We start from the raw sequence: 19,912 nt of genomic DNA on the forward strand, positions 1-19,912 counted from the left end.
CAGCCCAGTGGGGCAGCGGGAGGGCCACGCGGCCGGCGGACTCACCCGTCCACACCCTTCATGTCCACAGAGATGTCGATGGTCAGCAGGTTCTCCTCTCTGGCCAGCGAGATCTTCAGGAACTGTTCATCCCGCAGCTCCTTGACCGGCTTGTTCTTCAGGTACTTGAAGGAGTAGGCGTAGTGGGCCTCGTCTACGTCCTGGAGAAAGAGAAGGAAGGTCTTGCTCTGAGTCACCAGCACTGGGGGGGGGGAGGGGGTAGGACTCTATCACCCCCTATGCCCCCCTCCTGACAGCTGTGGGTTCCAGATGCAGGATGGCTCCAAAGCACCTCCAAGCCAGCAACAAGGCTGGTCAGAAGCAGCAACCACACACAGCCTTTCTTGTAGCTCCTCAGGTATCATTTAAATAAATGGCACGCTCGGAGAGCAAAAAACTGCCAGTTTAAATGTATTCATAATTTTATTCATCATTCATATTGGGAAATTTTAAAATACAAATAGTCCTCGACTTACAACAGTTTACTGACTGTTCAAAGTTACAACGGCTCGGAAAAAAATGGCTTATGCCCATTTTTCACACTTACAACTGTTGCAGCATCCCATGGTCAAAATTCAGACGCAACTGTCTCATATTTATGACGGCTGCAGCGTCCCAAGGTCACGTGATCCCCTCTGGCAACCTACTGACAAGCAAACTCAAGGGGTAAGCCAGGTTCACTTAACAACAGTGTTGCTAATTTAACTTGCAGGATTCACCTAACAGCGGTGGCAAAAAAGGTTGTAAAATGGGGCAAAACTCACATTTCACAACTGTCTTGCTTAGCGATGGAAATGTTAAGCTCAATTGTGGGTGTAAGCAGGTAGTCCTCGACTTACGACCACAATTGATTTATGTTGCTAAATGAGATATTTGTTAAGTGAGTTTTGCCCCATTTTACCACTTTTCCTGCTACAGCTGTTAAGTGAAGCACTGCAGTTCTTAAGTTAAGAACATGGTTGTTAAGCGAATCTGGCTTTCCCATAGACTTTGCTTGTCAGAAGGTCGCAAAAGGGGATCACGTGACTCCAGGATGCTACGACTGTCATAAAAGTGAGTCTGTTGCCAACAGATGCTACAACAGTCATAAGTGTGAAAAATGCTGATAAGTCACTTTTTTCAGTGCTGTTGTAACTTCGAACGGTCACTAAATGAACTAAATGTTGTAAGTCGAGGACTATCTATATTATGCATGTCAGAAGTTTATTTGGTCTCCAAAGTCTCAATTCACGTTCCCACTTTGAGTGTTGGGGGCCACCCCCTGCCTCCTCAAATCAAGATCACAGCCTGTGCTGGCTTGGGGGGGGGAGGGGGGTTCTTTGGGGAGGCCCCAAGAGGGGAGAATACCGAAGGCCCCCAGCGCCGACCCAGCCGTACCTTCTTGCCCTTCTTGGTGGGGGCCACGTTGATCTTGGCCCGTTCCTGGAAGGTCTGTCGCAGCACCTGCCGGACCAGGGGCTCCCGGGCGATCTGCAGGGCCACCATGTAGCAGGCCCCTTCCAGCACGGCCTCGGGGGTGGGGAACTGGCTGCAAACATCAGTGGCAAAGGGGGGAGGGAGAGGTGAGTAGGTGCCACAGGACTCCCTGCCTTAAGCCCCTTCCTCATTTTTATTTACAATCTACTCTTTTGCTCCCAGACCACTGAAAAGAGCTTCACGGCCGAAGAAAAAAATACCAAGATAAGGAATTATTAGCCCAAAGGGTTAAGGGTCCAGCCTTCCTGTTTAAAAAGGCAGCACATGCAAATTTAATTAGATCACTGTTTCTTAATCCTGACAACTTTTAAAAGGAGTGGACTTCAATTCCCAGATTTTGCTCGCTGGGGGATTCTGGGAGGGGAAGTCCACACATTTTACAAGCATCCTGGCTGGGGGATTCTGGGAATTAAAGTTCACTAATCTTAAAGCAGAGGAATACTGGAGTTGAAGTCCACGTGCCTTAAAGCACAGCTGGCTGGGGGATTCTGGGAGTTGAAATCCACCCCTCTTAAAATTGAAGCGATTGAGAAACAGAATTTGATAAAAGCAAAAAGCAAATTCAGAAGAACCCTCAGGTGGTCGTATAGACTGGGGGAAAAAAACGAGGCACAAGTGATCGGGTTTTGCTTTCAGAAAGGGGATCTAGTCCCAGATGCAAAGGAAACCTGATCCACCGGTACCTAGCCAAAGCACTCAACGCTGGCCTGATGCCCTCATCTCCACGGACTAAGGTTCAAATCCAAGTCACCAGAAACAACTCTAGAATTGCATAAAACTCCCTAAAACGGAGCGGAGAAATGCTGCCTTGGTGGGAGAGGAGAAGGGGAGAGATTTTCAGATTGCCCAAAGGAAACCAAAGGAAGGGAGCCCCCCCCACCTCTTGGGAGGAGGACCTCCTCACCTGCAGACATAATCCTTAGCCAGCTCCAAGGGTTCTGCAGGAAACTGTTCTGTCTCGTGGCGCTGGTAGCTGTCCCGGAGATTCTCTCCAAACTGCTCGGGGGTCAGCCCAAACTTCTTGGCCAGGCCATCTAGAGAAGAAACCCACCCAGCATTTAATACATAAATGCAGGATCCAGTCTGGGTTGGTCAGTGAGACCAGCGGTTTTGTTTTCGGAGCTTTTGGTCTCGTGCTGGAGCCCATCCTCAGGGAACTTCTCTCGATCTGTGCGTAGTATTTATATGGTGCCCGTTGTAAGTGGCTTTCTAGATATTGATTGGATATGTAATCTACTGGATCCCCTGCATGGATCCCCTCTTGACTATGTAGGACAGATGGGGAGGAAGCTAATTACCAGATTGCAAGAACACAAGGGAGCAGATGAGGAGACCCGAACTCATTGGTAGCCTCACACTGCAATGAACAAGGACACACATTCGATTCTGCATCTAACTAAGACTGTTGGACGAGCAGGCACAAAAACAGCCGGGGAAGTGATTGAAGCCTGGGAAATGGGCCGCTCTTCAGTTAACAGGAGTGCTGATGTACCACCAGCCTATCAAGTACTTAGAAGCCGAGGGCTTGGTAGCACAAGGAAACAACAGCTAATGACTTTTAAAGCCAGCCATCAACGCACCCCAATCAACAACTGAAAAGCCATTTACAACAGGCATTATAAATATCACACACAGAACAGCACACGCTTTGCTAGGGAGAAGTTCCCTGAGGATGGACTCCATTACGAGTCCGAAAGCTCGGAAGACAAAACCTCTGCTCCCAATGACTGACTCAGGATTGGATCCTTGGGATTCTGCAACCATCATAAATACGAATCCGTTGCCAAGCATTTGAATTTTGATCAGGTGACCATGGAGGTGCTTAAAACCATGGTTTTAAGTGTAAACAAAAGTCACTTTTTTCGGACTTCCTGTTTGCTGCTGGCCGCCGCCAGACGTTCCTTAGGGATCGTCAGCTTCCACTGCCTGTTAGAGCCGCCTTCACAACGGAACGGCGGCTCGAAAAAACTCCGTTCCCATGAGGAAACGGAGATAGAGCCGGCAGGGGTGGGTAGAACTCTCTGCAGAGTCCCAAAAGTTTTTCTTTTACTTTTGGGATGGAGCGGATGAGATGCCCCATATCCCCAGCCGTTGCTCCGGGCTTTGGGAGACCTCTGCTAATGCAGAGCCAGGCGTCAAAAGCAAGCTTGCGAATTTGACAGATTACTCAAAGAAAATGTGAGCTGGACCTGTAATACTGAAGCGCAAGTATTTTACTTATCTTTTAAAAATTACTTAAGAGAATAGAGGAAGAGAAAGAGGAAAAAAGTTTCTTTTTAAAATGGCGTCTGCCGCGGCTGGAGAAGAGTTTGAGAGGGAAAGTTCTTCCGTTTTTTATTATTACAATGTAGCGGAATAAATACCACTGGCTACATTTGTAGACAAAACTCCGCTCCTGTTTTTGTTTTTCTCTTTTTTCCCTGGAGGCTTGAGTGTTGCTGGCTGGAAGTCTTTTGTCTTGTTTTTTTTTTTTTTTTCTTCTTCTAACAAAGCCTGCTTAGGCGGAAACATGGCACTGAGGCTTGTGAAGTCAGACAAACAAATAGGTGGGGGGGATTCCCCCACCAAGAATTTAAAGCAATATGTTTTAACTCTTCAGTCCCAGAAACCTGATTTTAATATAATAGAATTTCTCTTAGAGGAGATTGAAAGAAGGGATGAGATTGTGAATCAGCAACTTGAAAAATTTAAGCAGGAAACTAAGGAATTGGTGAAATCCAAGTTTGACTTTTTGCAGCAAAAAATTTTAAAATTGCCAGAATTCATGATTTGGTTGGATACAAATACTAATTTACTAGAGTCAAAAATGGATGAAATTCAAGATAAATTGGACAATAGAATTCAAAAAATTGAAAATGATTTGTTAAATATTCAGGATTATAGTTCAGAAGAAAAATTTAAAATGGATGCTGACCAAAAGTCTGGTAATGTAGAATATCTGGAACAGAGGATTCAAAAAGAGGTTCTAAAGATACAATATAATTTCACAGAATATGCAATAAGACTTAGAGGTTTGCAGGAAAATAACAGAGATGACTTAAGGAAAATATCTTCTGAATTTCTAGCTGGGATTTTAAAGATTCAACCTGAGGAAGTGTTTTGTAGGATTGACAGAGCTTATCGAATAAACTCTTGGACTGCCAAGCAAAGGCAATTGCCTAGAGATGTGGTAATCTATTTTTCAGATAAAGAAATTAGGAATAAAATTGTGCAAAATTCCTTCAATTCTAATTTGCAATTGTATGGAAGAAAGATTTGGATTTACAAGGAACTCCCACCTAAGATATTAATGGAAAGGAAGAAATTTGGCTTTCTGGTGTCTGAGTTAAAAAGGAGAAATATTCAATTCCGGTGGGACGTCCCAGTTGGTATTATATTGAGATATCGAGGAGAAAGATACCAGTTAAATACTGTTGAAAGGGCGGAAGAATTTTATCAAAATAGGTTGAAAATGAATTTAACGTCTTCAGATATAATACAGGATAAGCAGAAGGAGCTGGAACTAAAGACAGAGACTGTACCAGATAAATTGCCTTTGGATTTATCGGATACCCCAGCTGGATTATCTACAAATTTGAGAGAAGTGCCATCTGATTTTAATGTGATGACTTATCAAGGCAAGGACAAGCATGGAAACCAATTAGAGGATATACAAGGGATAAAAAAGAAATGCGAGACACAAAAAATTAGGATGGAGGTCAAACCCACAAAAAGAAAACAAAAAAAGAAATAGGTTGTACAAAAATAGAAATTTCTAACCCAAGCAACAGTGAAGCCAGTGATTTTAAAATATGAATGATTATGTGAAAACATAGAGGAGGCGACATATTGGTCAATATCATCCTGAGGATAGTGGCAGATCTCTGCATTGCCGTAATTTTGGGACATGGAAAGAGCCTCAAATTGATGGTTTTGAATTATCTATTTTGAAACTTCTTTTTGTGTTGATAAATATATTATAATTATCTTGAATTATAAGGCAAGAGAATCACATTGGGACATGCAGAAGATCGGGTTGCTACCCAATACGATGATGGAAATTAATAATCCTGATGAAACCCACAATTATTATTATATGGAATACAATTATAATGTCACTCGGGTGGTTGTTTTTACTTTTATATATATAAGAAGATGTTTACTACTGATGGGGGCAGATATGATTGGAGATCTTGAATAAACTGTTGCATCCGCAAGCTATGTCACCCTATTATGGATGTTGGTTTTAACAATCCAGTGGAAAGACTTCAAGAAGATATTATATGGACTATAAATTTAAAGTTATTGTCTTTTCTTTTTTTTATTTAGATATAATGGAATATATATATATATATATTTTTAAGTAGTGTGGGCAGTGAATTAAAGATATCAAGAATTGTTGTGTATGGTAAATTTGTAAGACAGTGGGTGAATAAGCTAGCTACAGACTGATTAGTTTAAGAAAAGGGATTTTTAAGTGATACATTTAGGGGAGTGGAGGAAATGGATAGAGTGGAATAAATGTTAAATTAGATTTTATGGGGAGCCCGCTTTGAAATGTTATTAAAGTAGGACTTATTGTATAGTTTTAAAGTGGAAGGTGGTTTTGAATTGTTGCAATAATGCATAGATATAAAACACTATTATGCTAAATTAGAGTTATTTTATAATAGTTATAGTATAATGTGTTTGTTTTTTTTTGTTTTGTTTTTTTTTCTCTTCTTCTTTTCTGAAATGTATGGATAAAGGGGGATTTATAATACTTTTAGTAAGTAAAGGTCAGTATTTTGAGGAGGGAGTAAGTAATCTGTTATGAATTAGGGTTTTTTTTTTGTTACGAAGAAGTCACAGGGGGGGAAGGGTGGGGAGGGGGGGTTAGGGAGGGGGGGGAGGGGGGGGAAAAAGGGGGAAAAATTTGTATTTGAAAACCTTTTCAATAAAAAAAAAAAAAAAAAAAAGATCAAAAGTCACTTTTTTCCATAAATTACTTTGAATGGTCATTAAACAAAGAGTTATAAGTTGAGGACTATCTGTGCTAACCTCCCCTGACCCCAAATTGAAATGCCTGGCAATTCCACCTACTTCCGCTCATTTAACGACCCCATAATCCCTTGTGGGGCGGAGTCTGGGCAACCGAATGGAGCAGAGTGTTTACTGGCCGGATGCCCTTCCTGTTGCCAGTGCAGAGTTTTGTTCAGCAGTTATATACTCATTGTGCCCAGAGAGAGAAATATCTGCCTCTACCTAGGATCAAACTCATAGCCTCCTGATTGTGAGGAGAGCACTCCACCTCTAGGCCACTGCACCACTGCACCACTCCACCTACTTCCAATCTTGTCCCGTAATTCCTTGCAGGGCTTCTGGGGATGGGAGGGGGGGCGGTGTATGGGAGCCCCAAAGGTCCGCTTACCTAGACCTGCCGTTTGGCAGATGGTGTACATGTCCCGGCGGGAGGCCTGCTTGAGTTCAGGTCCCTTCTGCTCTTCATCCTCTCCATCCTCTCCCTCGCCTAGAAAGAGAACAGGACAGTCACATTCCAACCAGGAAACGCCGAGAATGTAAGGGGCCCTTCAGACATGGAATAAATCAGCACTCTATGGTAACACTGGTGATGGAAAGGGAGCAGGAAAGGGAGAGAGTGGCCCCCAACCTTTGGCCACCAGGGATGGTTCTGTGGAGAGAGCTTTTCCATGGGCTGAAGGGGATGTGGCTTTGTGTGCTGCCTGCATCCCACAGATGGGCACTTCCCTTGTTTGCGTGGACCGGTTTCTGGTATGCAGCAGGCCAGGGCCAGTCCGTAGGCAAAACTTTTCTCTCTCTCTCTCTAATCTCCATCCAACCTCTCTCTCTTCATCCATCCATCATTTATCTCTTCATCCATTATCTCTCTATAATCTATCTCTTTCTCTCTCTCTCCTTATCTATCGTATCTACTTAGCAATAGCAATTGCAGTAGCACTTAGACTTGTATATTACTTCACTGTGCCTTGCAGCCCTCTCTAAGAGGTTTACAGAGTCAGCATATGGTCCCCAACAATCTGGGTCCTCATTTTACCGACAGAGGTAAAATTTTACCGAGGGACAGAGGGACTCAGGACAGTGTACAATCAAAACACAAAACTATAAAAGTTAACTTTCAAAAAGAGGCAAGAATGATTAAAAAGTGCTAAAACGTAGTGAAAAGGTGAAGGGGGAGGGCCTTTCAGAGCGCTAACCAATCCCACAGCTGTGTGCTCTTCTGCCCCCCCCCCAAGCAAGGCTGCTGAGCTGAGCTGTCTAGCTTTGTTGCAACCATTTTCACTCCTCAGTTTGCCAACGATCCAGCGGGGAGGGAAGGGGGAGATGGAACATAGGTTCCAGACAGCAAGAAGACAGTTGTGAGAACCAAGGACACTTCAACAGGTGGTTGCCAGAGCCCAAGACTTTCTCATAACAATATCATGAGACTCAATTGGAGAATGTGACCTGGTCTAACAGGGGGAGGGACATTCTTTACTTTAATTATGTGGGTTTGTGTGGGAAATAGACCTGGTTTTGCCTTCACCTGTGCCAAAATGATGTACTCAATAAAGCTTTACATTAAGAGATTGGATCGTCTCAGTCATGCTTGCTTTGGTTGGGTTCGTTGGTCAGGACCTTGACACAGCCTTTAGAGGCCTGTCTCCTCCTCATCTCCAGGAGGAGAATATCACACAGGGTGGGGGCAAGGGCTGAGAAGGCAGCCTCCCTGGGTCCTGCCAGTCAGAATTCTTTGACGGAGAGGGTCTGCAGCAGATTTCCCCTGCCTGATGGATGGGATAGTTGATGTGATGGAACAAAGACAGTTCCGTCCGTCCGTCCCGGCCATCAGTCCTTCCAACAGCCCTGATTCTATCTGTCTGACCCCTGGGGCCTTTAGCACCCTCATGCACGAGCAGGCTGGGCAGCTGTGCCCAAGGGCAAAGACCCCTTAAAAACCCCTTAGAGGCTGCAGGAGCTGCGGCATACCTTCCTCCTCTTCGCCATCCTCCCGGACCCGCTTGTGTTTTTTGCGGCTGGCTTTGGCGGCGTTCTGCATTTTGGGGATGTCTCGGCCGTAGTAGAGCAGGAAATGGTTGTAGACGTCCTTCAGCTCGTCCATCGACTGCACGTCCTTCAGCCTGCGAAGAGAGCATCTTCCAGGAGGGAGGAACGGGGGAGGGGACACCCCAAAAGGAGGCTGCCTGGAGCCCATCCACAGAGAGCTTGTGCCCAGAAGGTGGAAAAGTAAAGGGTCCTTGGTCCTCTCTGACCTTGGGGGTTTCCTCACCCAAACTAGGTAATATCATCATTAGCACTGATGACGTTTCCTAGTTGGGTCAAGAAACCATCAGGCTCAGAGAGCACCAAGGACCCCACAATCCTTTTCTTCTTCCTCCTCCTCCTCCTCTTCTTCCTCCCTAACCCCCCTCCCTTTTAACCCTGATGATGTTCCCTAGTTGGGTCATGAAATGTCTGTAAGAAACCCGTGAAGCTCAGAGAGCACCAAGGATGCTACAGTTCTCCTCCTCCTCTTCCTCCTCCCTGCAAACATCATTTCTTTCCAGCACTGATGACATTCCCTAGTTGGGCATGAAATGTCTGCCAGAAAGGCATAAAGGACTCTACAGTCCTTCTCCTCCTCTTCACAAACCCCCTCCCTTCCACCACTGATGACGTTACCTACTTTGGTCACAAAACGTCTGCAAGAAAAGCATCAAGCTCAGAGAGCACCAAGGACCCCTCATATCAACCATGACCTACAAATATTCTCCCTTTATTGGTAGAAAAGTGACGCTCGGAGGAGAGCCTGTCCTAGCAGAGGGGCCTAGCTGTCCTCCAAGCAGAGAGGCCAGAGGAAGGGATGGGGGTTACCTCTCCATATCCGTGGTGTCCAGGGCCCGGATGCCATCAGCCAGGGGCTTGTCTGGGTCGGCAGAGATCTGCTCGTACTGGTAGGCCTGCATCTTCTCAAAGAGACGGGTCAGGTTCTGCTTACGGATCTTCAGCTGGGTCCACTGGAGGACGAGAGCACAGGGATCTCGTTTGCCTGGCGCCTTCGTGCTCCCCTCCCTCTTCCTTCTCGAACACAGAAGGAAGCCTTCCGCATTGAGAGCATCGGCACAGCCTTCCAAATCCTGGGGCTTTTGCCACCGAACCAGGCTTCCTGGAGATGTGCCAACGTTTCCTTGAGTAGAGCAACCCCCAGCCAAACTGGTCCTCACCTTCTCGTCCCACTGCCAGACTCTCCAGAGATCATTGATGTGCAGCTCGGGTTCCACGTACTCCTTCCGGTAGAAGGCGATGAAGGGCACCTGTTCCCAGGTAAGACAGGCTGATTAAGGGACGGGAGGGAGGCTGTGGGTGGGGGCAGCCAGGGAAGTCTTTTCGGGTGGGGAGGTGCAGCTGGGCCTGGAAACCACCTTTACTCTTAGCCCGTTGAGCAAACCTGCCTCAAAGTGTTGGTTCCTCATGAAGTTGAGGGCTTCCTTGATCTTCTGGATGGTGCTGGGCCCCTTCCGGCTGAAGCTGCTGCTGCTCTGGCCGCGATCCAAGTAATCAGAACTCTCCTGGGGGGGGAGGAGAGAGAAAAAATTGGTTGGTACCCAAGAGCTTCCCCTAGCAACAGCAATAGCCCTAAGACTTTGCAGCCCTCTCCGAGCGGTTTACAGAGTCAGCATATTGCCCCCCATCCCCAACGGGCCTGCTACATGGTGGCATGAAGGCTGAGTCAACTTTGAGCCCATCGGGATTGAATATCTGGCAGTGGACAGTTAGCCTGCAATACAGCATTCTAACCACTGCACCACCACAGCTTCCTTCCTTCTTTGTTTTCCTTCCTTTTTTTCCTTCCCTCCCTCCCTCCCCTTCTTTCTCCTCTCTTCCCTCCCTTCCCTTCCCTCCCTTCCTCTCTCTCTCTTCCCTCCCTCCTTCACCCCAAGAATTGTAAAAGCTTCTTGGATGAGAAGTGAAACGTTTTCAAGGGAAAGAAAGGAAAAAAAAAAAAAGCAAGGAAGCCCAGTTGCCTTTTGGGAAAAGCACCTTTGGGTCAGTCAGCCGGAACCCCCAGCAGAAGAGGTCTGGAGGGTGGGATAGCGGGGGAAGGGGGGCGGCGGCGCTGGGGGTCCTACCTGCAGGGAGATGGTGGGCATGGCAAAGGCATTCCGGTAGATCCAGTCGGCTTCTTCTTCCAGTTCATCGTCTTCCGCGCTCTTCACGGGAATGGAGCGCAGCTGGGGGAAGGCAAGGGAAAAAGGGAGTTCCTTGGAGACCCCACCCTTGTTTTGCCCAGGGGGCAGAGAAGCCCAGCCCTTAAGGGTATAGGGATGAAGGAAAGGACAAAAGACCCCCTCCTCTAAAAACCTAGCCTCTGTAGGGAATTACAAGCAGCCCGGTCCCTGGTGCCAGACAATGCAGATGGAACATAAGCAATATTGATAAACAGTGATAAGGCCATCAGGGGGTCTAGAAGGGGAGGGAGCAGTTTGTTTAAAAATTCTACAGGTAGTCCTCGACTTACAACTGAGCTGGAAATTTCTGTCGCTAAGAGTGAAACATTTGCTGTGCCCATTTTACCATCTTCCTTGCTGCCACTGTTAAGTGAATCACTGCAGTTGTTAACTTAGTGACACGGTTGTTAAGTGAATCTGGGCTTCCCTGTCAACTTTGCTTGTCAGGTCACAAAAGGGGACCACGGGACCCCGGGACACTGCGACCGTCATAAATACGAGCTGGTTGCTAAGTAACTGAATTATTATTTGATATGGGATTTATTTTATCAATGGATAGATAATAAAACATGGAGATAAATATGAAATACGAAGTGGAAGTTGAGATATTTCTTTATGAAAATAAACTTTGGTCATATATTGATACTTTGAAGATGGGATTGAGCACAAAAGGATGTTAACCGATCGATACACTGTGATTGTTTGGAATGATGTTGTTTTTATGTTTTATTTTTATTTTAAAATAATTTTTTTTTTAAAAAAAAAAACCGAGCTGGTTGCTAAGTAGCTGAATTTTGATCACATGACTGGGGAGACTGAGACGGTTGTAAGTGGGAGTTGAACTCCACCCATTTTTAAGTGGCCAAAATTGAGAAAGCCTGGCCTAAGGTCCCCCTGAAGCCTTGGAACTGGCTCTCCAGCGAGTAAAGAGTTGGAAGAAGAGGAAGGGGGCGAAGACGGGGAAAGGACAACCGACCGATCCTCACCTGGAACCTCTCGGGCATGTCGGTCACACGGATCTCGTTGTCCTGGTCGGTCAGGTGGCTGCTCTCGAGTTCGCTGGGCTCATAGATCTCGAAAATGCTGCGTCGGCTGACCCGCTTCTTGGCCGTCTTCTTAGGCCGAACCCGGATCTCCCCTTCCGTCTCCTCGGGCTCGTAGTCGTACTCGTCCTCCATCTCCTCATCGTATTCGTTGTACTTTTCGAACTCATCGTAGTCGAAGTCCACGCCGAAGATCTCCTGAGCTTCTTGCAAAGCTCTGTTGGAAGAAGCAGAACCAACACCTTCTCAAGAAGGTCCATAACTGGATGAAGCTGGCCCCATCTGCAAGAGCCATGTCCCCAATGGGACCACCACCACCTCAAGAATCACCACCTTCTCAAGAAGATCTGTATCGCATTAAGCTGGCCCCATCCTCAAGACTCATCTCCCCAATGGAACCACCACCTTCTCAAGAAGGTCCATAACTGGATGAAGCTGGCCCCATCCTCAAGAGCCACGCCCCCAACGGCCCAGGGGACTTATGGGCACGTCCAGCCACCTCCCATCCCACGAAATGTCTCCCACCTGGGGAGCATTTCAGAGCAGAAACGGATTCTTTCTCAAGAGAGAAGAGGAGGAGGAAGAGGCGACTCACGCGTCTGTGTATCCGGGGAGCTTCTTCCTCCATTTGGGCTTCTTCAGGGGTTGCCCGTCATCATCCACAATGAAGTCATCGATGTCTAAGACAAAACAACAGCAAGAACCCCTGCAAAGCTGCTCTAGGTAGACCCTCGCCCTCCTCCTCAACCCGATGAGCGGGGCCTGTGTTCCCATCAGACCGGGCGTAGGAAATTCTGAAGGGCTGGTGGATGAGTACATCTAGCGCTTTCCTCTACCTCCACCATTCCCCTTGCAGCTGGACTCCGATACCTCCAAAGTGAAGGGGAGAAAACTCACTGCCTGGCTCTCTTGGGCTGCTTCCCTCCACTGCTGGTGCTCTCTCCACGCTAAATCCCAGGAGGCTCACGGCCACACGTACCAGACTCGTCTTCCTCTTCATCCTCCTCATCGTCAGCTGCGGCCAGGTGCCCATCGGCTCCATCGCCCCCTTCCTCGCCTTCCCCGTCCTGGAAGATCTCTTCTGCAATGGCTTCTTTCTCATGCTCCTCCTTCCCATAATCCTCCTCCTTCTCGTCTTCATCATCTGACATTTTCCGTACCCGCCTGAATTTTTGCTGTCAAGAGGCACATCTGTTCAATACCCCCCAGTCTCTTCCCCTTCCCCGTCCCAGGGCCTTCCTGCGAGGCCACCTGCCCATCTGGGGGAGCTTCTCTGCCATCAACCAAGGGACCATCTACTCCAAGCAGCACACCCCCAAAGGACACCTGAAGGAACAGGTGATTTGGGGAAGAGCTGCATATGGATATCCACTAGCAGCACAGGCAGTGGGGCCTGGAGTGGGACAACTCCCCATGGCCCACTGAATAACAGAATAACAGAGTTAGAAGGGGCCTTGGAGGACTTCTAGTTCAACCACCAACACCCTGCTCACCACAACCAACTCACTGTGGGGCGACTCGCTGCAGGATTCACTTACTTCCTTTTATTTCTGTTGGCCATGTTTTCATCAAAATTGTTCTATCTCTTGTATCAAAGGAAATGCATCCTCTGGTTATCAGCTTTTGTAAAGCTATGATGCCTAAGGAAAGGAACTAATCCTTTCTGCTATGGTGAGTTGTCCCACAACGGGTTGGCTGTGGTGAGTAGGCCATGCCATGGGCCTGGGCTTTATTTCATTCACTCTTTTATTTGTTAAATCTATTGGCTGCCTATCTCACTGTGGGACTAAAGGGCTTACAAGAACAAAGAGGAAGAGAAGAGCAAAAGCCCTTAGACTTCTATATCCCTTTATAGTGTTTTGCAGCCCTCTTTAGGCAGGTTATAATGTCAGCATCTCCCCACCACCACCACCACCAAACAATCTGGGCCCTCCTTCTGTCGAGTGTAAACAGAAGCAAAATAACTGAACCGTAAAATAAGCAAGGAGAAAGAACCCAAGAAGATGCCCAGGGTTCCAAGGCCCACCTTCCTCCCAGCAGACCGCGGAGACCCCCCAGAGGCTCGCCAGGGACCCCAATAATACTCACGCGTTTCACTTTGACGCCCAGGTTTTCTTCAATGAGGTCGAAGTCATCGTCTTCCAGGCGATCATCAAAATCTGTCACGAGAGAGAGGTGTCAGGTCCCCAAAGTTCCCTATTGGGACGCTGCCCTTCTGTTGGGAGGGGAGAGGCTTTTTTGGGGGGGGGAGGGGGGGAAACTGTCATGGGCTTTCCCTTGCTTCATTGTATGGGTCCATGAGAGGAATAGGGAGGGGAAGGAAGGTGCCTGGGGTCATCCCAGGGAGGAGGAACGGAATGTGCTTGGAGCCATCTGGGCTATCCCGGCCACGGAGAAAGCGAAACCGGAGCAACGTCTGGGAGAATGACAGTTACCACCTTCCCTGCCTGAGGTTCTCAAAACATCTGCACCACCTGGGATTGGCTCAATGTTGGACCGGGCATCGGGAGGGCCTTGGCTTGTAAGGGTTTAAGTTAGCGCTTTGAGCAGGAAACCTCAGTTCCCGCCTACACCTCCTTTGCTATCCCTGTCTTTCAATAAAAGTTCCTTTTGAAATGTTCTGTTTCCTTGAGAAGACTGGCGAGGCAGGACCTGACAGTGTCATGCCAGCAGGAGGGAGGAGAGGCAGAACTGCAAGGCCTCCTCTCTTTTTTCCTTCCTTCCTCTTTCTTTATTCCTTCTTTTCTTCCCTCCCTCCCTTTTTCCTTTCTTTCCTTTCCTTCTTTTCCTCCCTCCCTTTTCTCTCTCTCTCTCCCTCCCTTCCCTCTTTTTTTCTTTTTTGTTCCTTCCTACCCTCCCTCCCTCCTTTCTTTCAATACACACAGACACATATACATACATACATGTCTTCTAGTATGTATGTCTTCTAGTCCAGCCCCCTGCTCAAGCAGGAGAACCTAAATCATTTCAGACAAGTGACTGTCCAGTCTCTTCTTAAAAACCTCCAGTGATGGAGCACCCACGATTTCTGGAGGCAAAGCTGTTCCACTGTTTAATTGTCCTCACTGTTAGGAAGTTTCTCCTTAGTTCCAGGTTGCGTCTCTCCTTGATTAGTTTCCATCTGATACTTCTTGTCCTGCCCTCTGATGCTTTGGAGAATAGGTTGGCCCCCCACTTCTTCTCTCTGAAAGCCCCTCAAATATTGGAAGATGCTATCCTGTTCCCCCTAGTCCTTCTCTTCACTAGATTGTCAAAACCCAAATCCTGCAACTGTTCTTTGTATGTTTTGGCCTCCAGCCACCTGATCATCTTTGTAGTAGCATCCTACCTTTGGGTCATAGCATACCTTCCCTGACGGAATGAGTGGGAGAGGCTGATGTAAGGGGGCAGACAGTCCCGTGGATATCCTGGCCCTCTGCCAGGTAAAGCGTTCTAGGTAATGACCAATCCTTTCCTAGTCACTGCGTGCCCGTCTCAGACACTTACTACGTTTTCTTTTCTTCCGGCCAACGTCATCCTCTGAGTCTCCCGAATCGCTGGCCTCTTCCTCCTCCTCCTCTTCCTCATCGTCATCGTCGTTGATGAACCCTTTCAGGTTCCCTTGTTCATCCTGGTCGTCCAGGTTCTCCTCTTCTTCCTCCTCTGAAAGGGGCAGCCAAAAATAAAATAAATAAAAACCAAACGGAACGGGAGATTTGGCCTGAAGGAGGGGGACCAAAGGTTAGGCCGGATGTAACACTTGACAGGGGCAGAAGAACTTCTGGGGAACAGAGTCCCACAGAGTCCTTGGCTTTGGGTCACACACTGATTTGTGGAAGAATCAGACAGCAAGCCCTTCTCATTCCGGGGACGGGCAAACCAGATGGGGTCCTGGTTCAGCTAGGAGCAAAGCAGCCACCAAAACGGCCGGTAGCTGACTTCAAATCCCAGCAAGGCTGGGAGTTGTGGGGCTCCTGAAAGGGCAACTGACTGATTGTGACCAAATGGGTCCTTGTCACAAAGAAGCAGGGCATCTGCTCTGCCATCTCTGAGGTGATGTTGCTCCTCAGGGCGGGTGCCATGACAGAGAAGGCCTGGGTCAAAGTCTCTCAAGGTGACCCTTCCTAACAGAGGGGACCCCCAAGCAGGCAGCTCTGTGAACTTTGGTGGGGCAAGCAGAAGAAATCAGAGAAAGATGCTCCCCCGCCTCAACTCTGTTGGCCTGTGTTATGTAGGGCTTTTCGGATGACCAGCTGTGGCCTGAATTGTACTCCAAAGCCACTGGGAGATGGCAATTGGCAGAGAAGAGGTATTATGGAAGGCCTTTGCTCCTGGATGGAGATGATTGATGGGATAAGATCTCACACCTGTGCTGTCTGGCTCTTGGTCTTAGTTCTTACACATCTCTTTTTAATTTTAATTGCTTTTATATTTATCTTTTTCATCGTTTGTCACTCAGGGCTGCCTTATCCAGGAGATGGGCAGCATATAAATTTAGTAAATCAATTTACATAAGGAGCACGGTGGGTCATTCTGGTTGGGACACTGGGTAGAAGGTTTCCAAGCCCATGTTTGAGACCCACCTGCTGCTGTGGGACAGAGTGAGTTCCCATCATCTGCTGCAGTTCCTTGACGGGGATCTAAAGGGAGCCCCCACAGGTGACCCCCAGGCAACGGTGATACCCTTGGTTAATCCTTTCAACCTGGAAGTGCCTTACAAGATCCCTTTGACCCGGAGGGACAGGGGCCATCTTGTGGAATGCCCAAACCTTTGCTGTGCCAGGGCATTCTGGACCAATGGCAGCATTTGAATGCTTTTCAAGGGCAGCCCCAAGCGCAGAACGTTACAATAATCCAACCACGAAGTGATCAAGACATAAGTTACCGTGAATACGGCCTACAGGATTAATTTTTTTATTGATTTATTGAATTTATTTGCTGTCCATCCAACGAAACAACTTTTAATTTTCACAGAACAAATTGAGGGACTGAAAGGGGAACACAACATATAAGTGTTGGGAACGCTATCTAAGCTCACCATCTTCGTCTTCCACAAACTTTTTGGGGGGTCTCGAGACCACTTCCCCGTCTTCATCATACTCCTCCTCCGATTCTTCCGCTTCGCTTTCCACAAAGTCGGACATGGCTGCGGTTCTCAGCTGCGCTGCCTGGAGGGGGAAGAGGCTGGAGTTAAAAAGAGGCCTCCAAAACTGCTTTACGATTGTGGCAGAAAACATTCTGCATTTGTAACTTTTACACATACATTTGCAACTAACGACTAACCCTCAGGTTGTTAACGACCAGATGAGACGGCAAAGATTAACAAAGATGTTCAAAAACATGTCCACTAAATGTTGGAAATGCAATCAGATACCAGGTTCATATTATCACATGTGGTGGACATGCCCAAAGGCAACACTTTTTGGATGAGAATACACATTTGGCTAGAAAAAATGATAAAGCAACATATAGATCGAAAACAAGAAATATTCTTGTTAGGTATAATACCAGAAAACTACAACAAAGGGAATACATATCTAATACTACACGTGTTGACAGCCATGAGAATTGTATTTGCACAATATTGGAAGAATGAGGATACTCCTACAGAGGAGAAGATAATCTAATATCTTTTTATTAGATTGTGCAGAGATGGTATAGATTGACGATAAAAATAAAGGATAAGGAAGAATCACAATATTTCTCAATATGGGGTGTGTTCTATCAGTGGCTAGATAACAGAAGTAAAAAATAGAAAATAAGAGATTACTACTAGATACAAGTAAATAATGAAAGATTATGATTATATGTAAGTAAACATTATACCATCACTACTACTACTGCTACTACTATTATTATTATTATTAATATTAATATTGAACTGTAAAATAACTCAATGCAATGTTCATTAAGACTTATGTTGATTGAAATAAAATAAAAAAAGAATTGCTAAAAGAAAAAGAGACAGCAAAGAATATAAATCCTTCCATTCCCCACCCGTTAGTCAGAACTGAAGAAGCTTCTAAGAAGAGAAGCGAAACGTTTTCACAGGGAAAAAGAAACCAAGAAAGTCCAGCTGCTTTTTGGAAAAGCACCTCTGGGACAACCATGGCCTGGAGCACTGAGAATTCCCATGGACATTTTACTCATTTACAAAGCAACCTAGAACGAAGGAAAAATTTCTTGACAGTGAGAACAATTCATCCGTGGAACAACAACTTGCCCCCAGAAGTTGTAAATGCTCCAACACTGGAGGTTTTTAAGAAGAGATTGGATAACTATTTGTCTGAAATGGTATAGGATTTCCTGCCTAAGCAGGGGGTTGGACTAGACGACCTCCAAGGTCCCTTCCAACTCTGTCATTCTATGTTCTAAATAAGACATGAGGTAGTATTTATTTAGAAGAGACATGAGGTAGTAGCTAATCAGCACTGCACAAGTACACAACAGGAAGGGGCCAGCGTGTTCCAGCAGTTCCAAGTCCACTTTTTCCAGAGAACAACAAATATTTTATTATGGTCCAAGACCAGACATGTCCAAATACAACCTGAAAATTCAGAAAAGCCTGATTAGGTAACTATTATTGTAAAGCTTTATGGCTGGGGTCTAGAATTTAGCAGTGATGTAATTGATTTCCAAATGCTCATCTTTTGGGAAAAATTCTAAATTCTATCAGTCAGAACAGCCAGACTTTTCATGAAGGCTGTTGGGTTGCAGCTGGTCCTTGACTTGCCACAGTTCGTTTAGTGACATTCAAAGTCACAACGGTACTGAAAAAAAGATGACTTTTGACCACAGGATCAAAATTCAGATGCTTGGCAACTGGCATGTACTTATGACAGTTGCAGTGTCCCGGGGTCTTATGATCCCCTTTTGCGACCTTAGAACTTAGAATAACAGAGTTGGAAGGGACCTTGGAGGACTTCTAGTCCAACCCCCTGCCCAGGCAGGAAACCCTACACCACTTCAGTCAAATGGTTATCCAACATCTTCTTAAAAATTTCCAGTGTTGGGGCATTCACAACTTCTGCAGGCAAGTTGTTCCACTGATTAATTGTTCTCACTGTCAGGAAATTTCTCCTTAGTTCTAAGTTGCTTCTCTCCTTGATTAGTTTCCACCCGTTGCTTCTTGTTCTACCCTCAGGTGCTTTGGAGAATAGCTTGACTCCCTCTTCTTTGTGGCAACCCCTGAGATATTGGAACACTGCTATCATGTCTCCCCTAGTCCTTCTCTTCTTCAGACTAGACATACCCAGTTCCTGCAACCGTTCTAAGTATGTTTTATCCGCCAGTCCCCTAATCCTCTTTGTTGCTCTTCTCTGCACTCTTTCTAGAGTCTCAACATCTTTTTTACATCATGGCGACCAAAACTGAATGCAATATTCCAAGTGTGGCCTTACCAAGGCATTATAAAGTGGTATTAACACTTTACGTGATCTTGATTCTGACAAGCAAAGTCAACAGGGAAGCCAGTTTTACTTCACAAGCATGTTACTAACTTTAAAACTGCAGTGATTCACTTAACAACGGTGGCAAGAAAGGTTGTAGAATGGGGCAAAACTCACATAACGACTGTCTTGCTTTTGGGGCTTAATTGTGGTCATAAGTCGAGGACTACCAGCCCTCCTTAATAAAGGCCCATGCTTGTGGTAGATTATTTCAAGGAAGATGTTCGTCCAGTATCCCCCTGAGCCTCTCTTCTGCCTCTTTGTGTCCCAGACCATCTCTGAGAACCGGGGGGCTTTGAGGGACCCATAAGCAGAGCCTATACAGGCTTGATTTGATATAGAACCATCTTCCTCCTCTTGGTCAAGGCAATGGAAGCCTCACCTGAACTGGGCGTTGGGCCTTAGGAACAACCTCTCTGTAATCAAGCTGGCTTCAGCGGATGGGGCTTTGTGGACTTCAAGTCCCAGAATTCCCCAAGTCCCCAAGACCCCTGAACTAGATCCTTCCTCCCTTTGATGGGGAGGGCTCAGGCTAACAGGGAGTGATCTGAACAAGGGATTGATGGGAACATTACTCCAAGGGCCCCAAAGGCGCTTTTTCAAAAGGCAACTGGACTTTGCTTTTCCTTGAAGATGTTTCGTTTCTCATCCAAGAAGCTTCTCCAGTTCTTCTCTGTTCTCAGAACTGAAGAAGCTGCCTGGATGAGAAGCGAAACGTCTT

At 46.5% G+C, this 19,912-nt stretch overlaps 1 protein-coding gene across 4 annotated transcripts in view; it reads right to left on the reverse strand.

Moving 5' to 3' along the window:
- SUPT6H (SPT6 homolog, histone chaperone and transcription elongation factor) overlaps positions 1-19,912 on the reverse strand; it is a 47,126-nt gene that overhangs the window by 21,734 nt on the left and 5,480 nt on the right. For all 4 annotated transcript variants that reach the window (XM_087890683.1, XM_087890686.1, XM_087890691.1 and 1 more), the window contains exons 2-16: positions 16,782-16,911; positions 15,251-15,406; positions 13,853-13,923; positions 12,744-12,939; positions 12,360-12,444; positions 11,708-11,981; positions 10,623-10,724; positions 9,945-10,061; positions 9,717-9,806; positions 9,367-9,509; positions 8,482-8,633; positions 6,905-7,003; positions 2,420-2,549; positions 1,417-1,567; positions 46-200 (exon numbers count right to left, since the gene is read on the reverse strand). In XM_087890683.1, coding sequence (XP_087746809.1) covers positions 46-200; positions 1,417-1,567; positions 2,420-2,549; positions 6,905-7,003; positions 8,482-8,633; positions 9,367-9,509; positions 9,717-9,806; positions 9,945-10,061; positions 10,623-10,724; positions 11,708-11,981; positions 12,360-12,444; positions 12,744-12,939; positions 13,853-13,923; positions 15,251-15,406; positions 16,782-16,911 — 2,051 coding nt within the window. The remainder of the gene's footprint in view (positions 1-45; positions 201-1,416; positions 1,568-2,419; positions 2,550-6,904; positions 7,004-8,481; positions 8,634-9,366; positions 9,510-9,716; positions 9,807-9,944; positions 10,062-10,622; positions 10,725-11,707; positions 11,982-12,359; positions 12,445-12,743; positions 12,940-13,852; positions 13,924-15,250; positions 15,407-16,781; positions 16,912-19,912) is intronic.

Source organism: Pantherophis guttatus, chromosome 1, assembly GCF_059756535.1.
Source record: "Pantherophis guttatus breed Tessera chromosome 1, ASM5975653v1, whole genome shotgun sequence".
In the NCBI taxonomy this organism is placed as follows: domain Eukaryota; kingdom Metazoa; phylum Chordata; class Lepidosauria; order Squamata; family Colubridae; genus Pantherophis; species Pantherophis guttatus.